General features: G+C 33.9%; 2 protein-coding genes across 4 annotated transcripts in view; one reads left to right on the top strand and one right to left on the bottom strand.

The window, feature by feature from the left end:
- The window catches only part of LOC105162982, a 3,313-nt gene extending 298 nt beyond the window's left edge, over positions 1–3,015 (top strand). Inside the window, exons 1-5 of one of the 3 annotated variants that reach the window (XM_020697325.1) lie at positions 180–320; positions 403–806; positions 939–1,172; positions 1,387–1,478; positions 1,627–3,014. In XM_020697325.1, coding sequence (XP_020552984.1) covers positions 426–806; positions 939–1,172; positions 1,387–1,478; positions 1,627–2,245 — 1,326 coding nt within the window. In that variant the 5' untranslated portion in view covers positions 180–320; positions 403–425 and the 3' untranslated portion in view covers positions 2,246–3,014. Of the gene's footprint in view, positions 1–119; positions 807–938; positions 1,173–1,386; positions 1,479–1,626 lie in introns of those variants that run through there. The other 2 variants (XM_011081179.2, XM_011081171.2) reach the window with 2 other exon arrangements.
- LOC105162996 lies at positions 3,340–4,200 on the bottom strand. The gene has a single exon (XM_011081191.2). It carries the CDS (start codon positions 3,948–3,950, stop codon positions 3,507–3,509), a length of 444 nt encoding a protein of 147 aa, XP_011079493.1. The 5' UTR covers positions 3,951–4,200; the 3' UTR covers positions 3,340–3,506.

Consider the following 7,671-nt stretch of genomic DNA (forward strand, 5'->3'; position numbering starts at 1 on the left):
AACTCTATGTTGCTTTCTTGCAACTATCTTCCGGGCATTGGAATTATGAATTGCATTATGTTCTTCAGAGAAAACATTAATGTCTTTTCTTGCTTTATAGTTCTTGCTTTACTATGCAGGATGATTGTTCAGTCTCATGTTTTGAAACAGGGAAAACAATGGCATCTCTTGTTCCTGGAGTACTAATCAAACTCCTTCAAAGTATTAATTCCAACTTAAAGGTTCGTGGGGAGTATCGGTCCGTCCTTTTACAGGTAATCAGCATCGTTCCAGCTATATCAGGATCGGAATTGTGGCCCGACCATGGGTTTTTCATCAAGGTTTCAGATTCTTCCCACTCGACTTACGTCTCCCTATCTAGAGAAGATACTGATCTAATCTTGAACAACAAATTACAACTAGGCCAATTTTTCTATGTGGAGAAAATGGAGCCTGGGACTCCAGTTCCTATCTTAGTCGGCGTTAGGCCGGTTCCAGGTCGACATCCATTTGTGGGCAATCCCAAGGATTTGATGCAATTGCTGGAAGCATCTGAGGGAACTCTGCAAGTTGATCAAGAAAATGGGGTGAATGTGAAATTGAATGAGTTGCTCGATACAAAAGAGGAAACTGCCAAAAAGAGAATCGTGATCAAGGAGGAGAAAACGGCTGTTGCCTCTCGATACATGCAGGGTTTCTTGAAGCAGAAATCGGAAGGAAAAGAGTCGGATCAAAGTGGTGGAGGAAAGGACAGTGAGAATGAGAGTGGTGGAGCAGCCAAAAAAGTTGGACCTCTAAGAGGGAAGCAAAATGAGCTTAAAGGTCAGGTATGATATTTCATTGAAAAACTTGATAATCGTTGAATTTGTCTATGTGCCAATGACTCTTGTGTGATACCATTTTTTGGATGAAATCAACTCCAAAATCATAACAATTTTCCAGTATTTGTTGCATTCCAGTCACGGGCATCAAGTCCTTCCCGGGCTCGTCCTGATGCATTAACACAGAAATCAGATACAGATTCATTTAGCAGCAAACCAGATGTGACAGCTTCTAAGTTTCTGGTAGTGAAATGCACGAATAAACAAGAAAACATCAACTTCAACTGTTTGCCAAATAGCAGTAACAAAAAGCAATCTCCTGAGGCATTATCCTGGTCCAATCTGCCACCCACACTTCTTAAGCCTGGAAAGGTATATTTCTTGTCTTAAATCACTCTGAAGAACGGCCTGATGTGTGTCTTGCTTTTCATGCTTTGGATATGGATTCAGTTGAAGTTGGAGGCTTATGAGTTGAAAGATTAAAAAGAATGGATGTTGCTATTATCAAGATGATTCCGTATTCTGTCATGCAAAAATTGAAATACTTAATTGTTCGTATTTATACTTGTCATTGCATCATTACAAGGGAATGCTTAGAAGGGGAAACCTGGCTTCTTTGGTAGCTGCAGAAGCACAAAAAGAAGCTAATACAGCAGCAAATCTCGCCAAGTGCCTCAGGTAAGTTTAGATGTTGCAAGTAAATTGTCATCACATTACACATACTAGCTCTTAGGTATTGGTACAAGCTATGATTTCATTTTGATACGGAGCGACTTCTTGGTATCTCCTGATTTTCTTAGGACTCCTCTTTATTGTCTTGTTTTAGTATGTTCGCCGATCTTTATTCCTCCGCTTCTCCAGAGAACCCCCATCTCTCTCTCTCCAAGTTCTTTACACTCCAACAACTGATAGAAAAAGCAGATGTAGCCATTCCAACAAAAGATGTATGGGAGAATTTACAAGTAAACTCAACACCGCAAGAAAAGGACAAGTCCAGTAAAAAATGCGGTCCATTGCATCGTAGAAGTGTGAACAGAACTCTCAGGACCTCATCAGAACTTACTGGGGCTGATAAACTAGAATGGTCTAAGGGAGATGGTATGAAAGAAATCACGGAACTAAGAAAGATTCTTGCAAACGAAATGCAATCATGGTTTCTAAATTTCCTTGGAGAAGCACTTGAAATAGGCTTCCGCGGGGGTAGCCAAGAAAAGAAAGGAAAAGAGAGCGCTGCGCGAGTTGTGGAACAAAATAACCACATTGCATCAACGTTGTCACAGCTAAAACAAGCAAATGAATGGTTAGACAAGCTAAGGAGCAACTCAAGCTCAGAGAAAAGTGAACTTCTTGAGACCATTGATAGATTGAAACAGAAAGTTTATGCCTGTTTGCTGGTTCACGTTGATTCTGCAGCATCAGCTTTGGAATGTAGAAAGATACCCTGAAGGGAAAATGCATCCACAAGAACAAACTGACAAATGTTGTTACCATCTTAAGTTGTAAAAGCTGATTAACTTATTCTGCTTTATGTTTGAAGATTTCAAATCCCCTTAACTTATGGTCACTTTTTATTCAGTAAATCACCAGCCACATCCTTGTAACTTTGGAGAGAACCTTTATTGTAAAGATTGATTTCATTTATGAAAATCTGTTTTCTCTCCTGTTATTGTCTCATTCAAGTCAAGTGAATTCGAAGCTAAAAGTAATTTACCTGCACAACTTCGGTTTCCTCTGGCAACGGCCTCTTAGCTTGTCCGTACTCCTCAGGAGAGGGATGAAGCTGGAGAGCTAGAGCACATGCCGAATTCTCAGAAGAGCAATCGAGCAATTAGGCATGTGCCCTGCTTCTCCAGCTTCAGTCAAACCCGTCCCATTTTCCTTTCGTCTTTTGATTTATCAATGAATTAATATACGAAAAGATCTTATGTTTCCTTTGCCTAACTACTCTAAAGCATCACCTGAGGGACAGAATAATGAAAATCTTGAGAACCATTTGCTTTAGGAGACCTGTACTTGAAGCTAACCTTAGACAAAGTAACCTTACATCTTAGGAAAACACATAAATCTACTAAGTACTTGTATTGAGTTAAGCAAGGTTTTGATATGCTTTATATATCATAAACTTTGTCTCTGTTCATCTCTGATCGACCCCCACAAACATGATATGTTGAACCCTTTTGTTGGTTGGATCGGTAGATAAATTCTGGATGTTTGCTTAAAAACTTAACCTTCACTTTTCCCTGTTTTTCAGATCTAACCAACTGTAGCTTACATCTTCCTCTGGTGATTGTTGGAAGTTTGGCCGCCTAAAAAAGCAATGAATTTATCAAAGGAAGATGAGGTCTATCACCTGCCAACATAAAGCTCACAGAGGCTGGCCATCCACCAATTTGGACATCAAATCTCAATATGTCAGGACTATGTGTATATATCTTTCATTACAAGTGATGTCTATGGCTTATACTTATTTCTATGGAATCACAAATGATAAATGCTTATGCCTTCTTGCCTCCTTAAGTCTGTTCTCCTTGTATCTTTGTTTTTAACCAGAATGCTCATGCTTTATTAATGTAAAGAAAAGAAACATCACAATGATCAAAGATGAACCATCTTATGGGCAATACATTAGCATTAATCGAAGTCTCTATCTCCTTAACTTCTCCTTATTTCATGAACCATGCATGGTGGCGGATATTTTGCAGCTGATTAGGCCGGAACCACAAAGGACATTGGCCCGGGAGCAAGAACGAGCAATTGTCCGACCAACGCATCGATTGTGCCAAGAACAACAACAGGGATCCTCAGAACACCAGAGGGAAGGCTAAAGAAGCAAGAGCCGGATGGAATGGCGGCGGTGAGGTAGCAGCTTCCAGGGTCAGCCAACACAGTGTCGAGAGTGGTAAAGAGAAAGTTGTAAAGTCCAGCAGTATCCGTGACAACTGATCTAACCACTTGTGCCAATGAGCCACTCCCACAGACAAGATTCACTCTTGCATGTGAGATAACGGGATACGTCCCGACTATGGCTATGGATGTGTTAGTACAAGTGAGCACACCTCCAAGAATCCCAGCGTTGATGATTGCAGCTGAGGACATGGAGGTGGCTACGGAAAGGAGAGTGATGAACACAAGCGTCGCACGGAAGGCCATTCTGTTCTTGAGATTGTTGCTCTCTTGTGCTGTAAAGGGCTGAGAATCATGCAAATTTATAAGGGAATGTAGAAGAAAGCAAGGGTTCGTTGGGCATATGTGATCAAGTCCATAACAGGAAAAGACTATGGATTGCTCATCCTGAAAATGGGGTTCATCATCATCTTTAAAATACCATAACCTCTATACCAACTTGCCTTCAATTATCTATTTTTAGATTGAAATACATTAGTAAGAACTGAAAATGATCATCCTAATTGAGATCTTGATTCCCCCCACCCCGTTTCTCTTCAAGTACTACGTTCCAGCTCCCTCCATAATTTTCAAATTAAAAATAAATAACTAATGTATAATTCTTGTTATTTATATTTTTTTGTTAGTTTCTTGAATTAAAAAATTCAAAAATAGACGAGAAGTGGATTAATTTATAGTGGGTACTCGAGATTAAAAAGAATATTTATAATTAGTGAGAGTGAAGGGAAGGGAGAGACACGAAATTAAACAGAAATAAGAAAATAGTTTGAGGAGAATTCAGAACAAAACTGAAAAAGAAAAATACCTAAAGCTAAATTTGTCGTGTGAAAACTTTACAGCACACATTAACGTATGTGCACAATTTAGGGATAATTATATATTTCATATCCTAATTATATTTTTATTTCATTTTTTATATTTCATGCATAACGTTTGTTTTCTTTGTTAGTGTTGCTATTCTCCGTCAGTTTGATATCAACCCCTTTTAATTTTAAGAGAGAAAAATATACAGGATTTTCAATAAGATGCCGTGTTTGGCAGCCATAGACATCATTACACAAGACAAGTTTGAGAGAGTTGAATTCGGAGAATTTAGCAAAACACAAGAGGAATGATGAAGAAATCAATTTTGATCTTTCTCAAAATCGAGTATGGGATGGTTTGTGTAAATAATATTTTTATTTATAATGGGTGTATATGTAATTTTTTAAAAGATATGAGTGATTTATGTAAACATAGTATAGATGTAATTATCCCATATTTTTACTATGAGACCTCAATTTTATCACTAAAAAAAAATTTTCGTTACCTTTATTTTTTGTTTTAAATTTTGATAGTTTGGATTATAATCATAAGTTTTGTAAGATATTAAAGGAATTTAGAATTTATACAAGAATTAAAATAAAATGGGCTCTATTTAATTTTCTGTGGATATTTTTGAAACATAATTAGTAAAAATAGTTTTTGATCAAAATAAAATTAATTTGGGTTTTTTATTTGTTACATAAACATTTTTTTTTTCATTTTAAAAGATAGAAAAGAATGTCATATAAAATTAAGAGAGAGATAACTACAAAAGATAGTGGAAAAGTGGGGACTTAGATAAATAAATTAAAACATTAAATTAAATATTGAAAAAAAAAAGACAAAAATGGTAAGACAGCAAAAGGTTCTTCTTCCTTAATAATAAAACTAATTTTATGTGTCATATTTAATATATGTGCACAAAATATTTTTAAAAAAATAATTAAATATCATTTCCTTTTATCTTTTTGCTTTTGTTTTATGTAGTTATTTGATTGGCTTTTTAATAAATGAAGGAAGACAAATATAATATTGAAATGAAATAAAGGGAAAATAAATTTTAAGCGAAAATAATACCATAAAAAATTATGATAAAAAATGAATAATTTAAAAAGAAAATATTTAAAGTAGGAGAAAGAAAAAAAAATTAATTAAATAAAAATAACTAATTAAAAATGTAGTTTTTACTACTTGTAGATAGTGTGGGAGAATTTGTAAAAGTTATTGGTTGAAAAAAAAAAAATTAACAGACCATAACATAGAAGGGTGCTGGTCAATAATTATATAGTATAGTAAATGTGGTACATTCTATTTATATGCATAATTTTTAAAAATAAATTAAAATAAAATATTTATATTAAAGTACCTAAAGATGTATATTAAGATTATAATTTAATATAATTATTTTAATTTATAAAAGAATATTGACAAACAAAGATAATAAATAATGTTGGAAAAATAAAGAATACTTTGAGAAAAAAAAAATAATTACCAAAGGTAGTTATAGAAAATCATGATAAATGCAGGAGTTTAAGAATAATTAATTAATTTATAATTTAAAAAATATATGACAGATCGAAATTAAATGAGATAATAAAAGGGTGCTCTCACTTAATAATAAAATATAAATAGATGGTATAGATATTGATTAAAGAATAATTGTAATTTTTATTTTAATTGAATAAATAGAAAATATTAAAGAAAATTATAAGAAGTTATGGAGAAAAGGGGGGAGAAAAAATAGAATGTGGAAGTTGAGAGAAGTGAGGAAAGTATAAAGATTGTGAAATATTTTTCAAAATTAAAAAAAAAAAAAGAATGTGGAAGATGAGAAGAGAAAGAAAAAAAAATGATATGAAATATTTTTCAAAATTAAAAAAAAAAAAAGAATGTGGAAGATGAGAAGAGAAAGAAAAAAAAATGATAAAATAATTGAAAAAGAAAAAAGAAAAAGCAGATAAAAAACTTTAAGCTACCAAAAGAGTGCTATTCGGCTATAAAAAAATACATACATCTCTTCGCATATATTAACATGTGAAAATGTGAAAGAGTAATTTGATTATAGAAAAAAAAAAAAATTTTTGACCTGTAATAAATCAATACAAGTCAATTGGGGACAAATACAAATTTTTATTTGATTTTTTGCTAAAATCTTTAAATTTGGTGAATTTTGATTAACGGATGGACTTATTATTAGACCGCAAGCAATTTTAGAAATATTAGATGTAATATTTTAAATCATATAAGATTTACGTTTAATTACACAAAATTTCATGAGAGTAGAGTGTAATTATTCTTTAAATATATGTTGTAGGCTGATATGAGGCCCAAAGATTTGGACCCAACTCGTGAAATTGGGCCACGCCTGGGACTCTCGGCCCAATTCACATTTCATTCAAGAACATTTGATTTTGTTCCGTCCCACGGCCCACAGTGAAACTGCCATTTCTTCAAAATTTGCAAAACCACCCTACTTCTGTTTTCATTTTGTATTTCCCCCATTTCAAATCCTGTAAATTGCATTCATTATCTCAATCATCCCTTCAGATCGCTAAATTACCAGGATCCTTTCCGAAGACACGAGTTTCGTAATTTTTTTCGGCGAATAGGCATCCGACGAGGGCTCACATTCGCATGTGATTGGTATCTGTTTTTTGTTATGCATTTGTCTTGTATGTGAATACCATGTTCGAAGTGCGGTTTCGCTGTTAATTATGTTTTGTTATGGTTTTATTTTTTATGTGTGTGGGGGGATTAATTTGTGTGTAAGTTTTAGAAAATATGCAGGATTAACTTTTAGTTTGCCTTTGTCAAAATGTGGGATTATTTGGGCTTTTGTGGCAGACGCTGTATTGAAACAAGATTTACCTGATTAAGTGAAAAAGAAGGGAAAGAAATTGAGTTTCATGTTCTTTTCCTTTGTGGAGTATATAAACTCTCCAATTTTAAGTACTTTCTGAGTGTGGTAAAAATAAATCAAAAAGAATAGAAATGCATGCTTACATCCAGTCTCTCATAGCTATATTTGTATAAGCATCTCTTTGATGTTTTCCTTTAAAATCAGATAATGAAAAAAGATTCTTTTGAGGATTTACTAGCATGATTCTGGTTCTAGTGTGTAATTGAACACTATATACTGCTTGTGCCATGTGATCGCAAGCAG

This window comes from Sesamum indicum, linkage group LG1 (assembly GCF_000512975.1).
Source record: "Sesamum indicum cultivar Zhongzhi No. 13 linkage group LG1, S_indicum_v1.0, whole genome shotgun sequence".
NCBI classification, from domain to species: Eukaryota; Viridiplantae; Streptophyta; class Magnoliopsida; order Lamiales; family Pedaliaceae; genus Sesamum; species Sesamum indicum.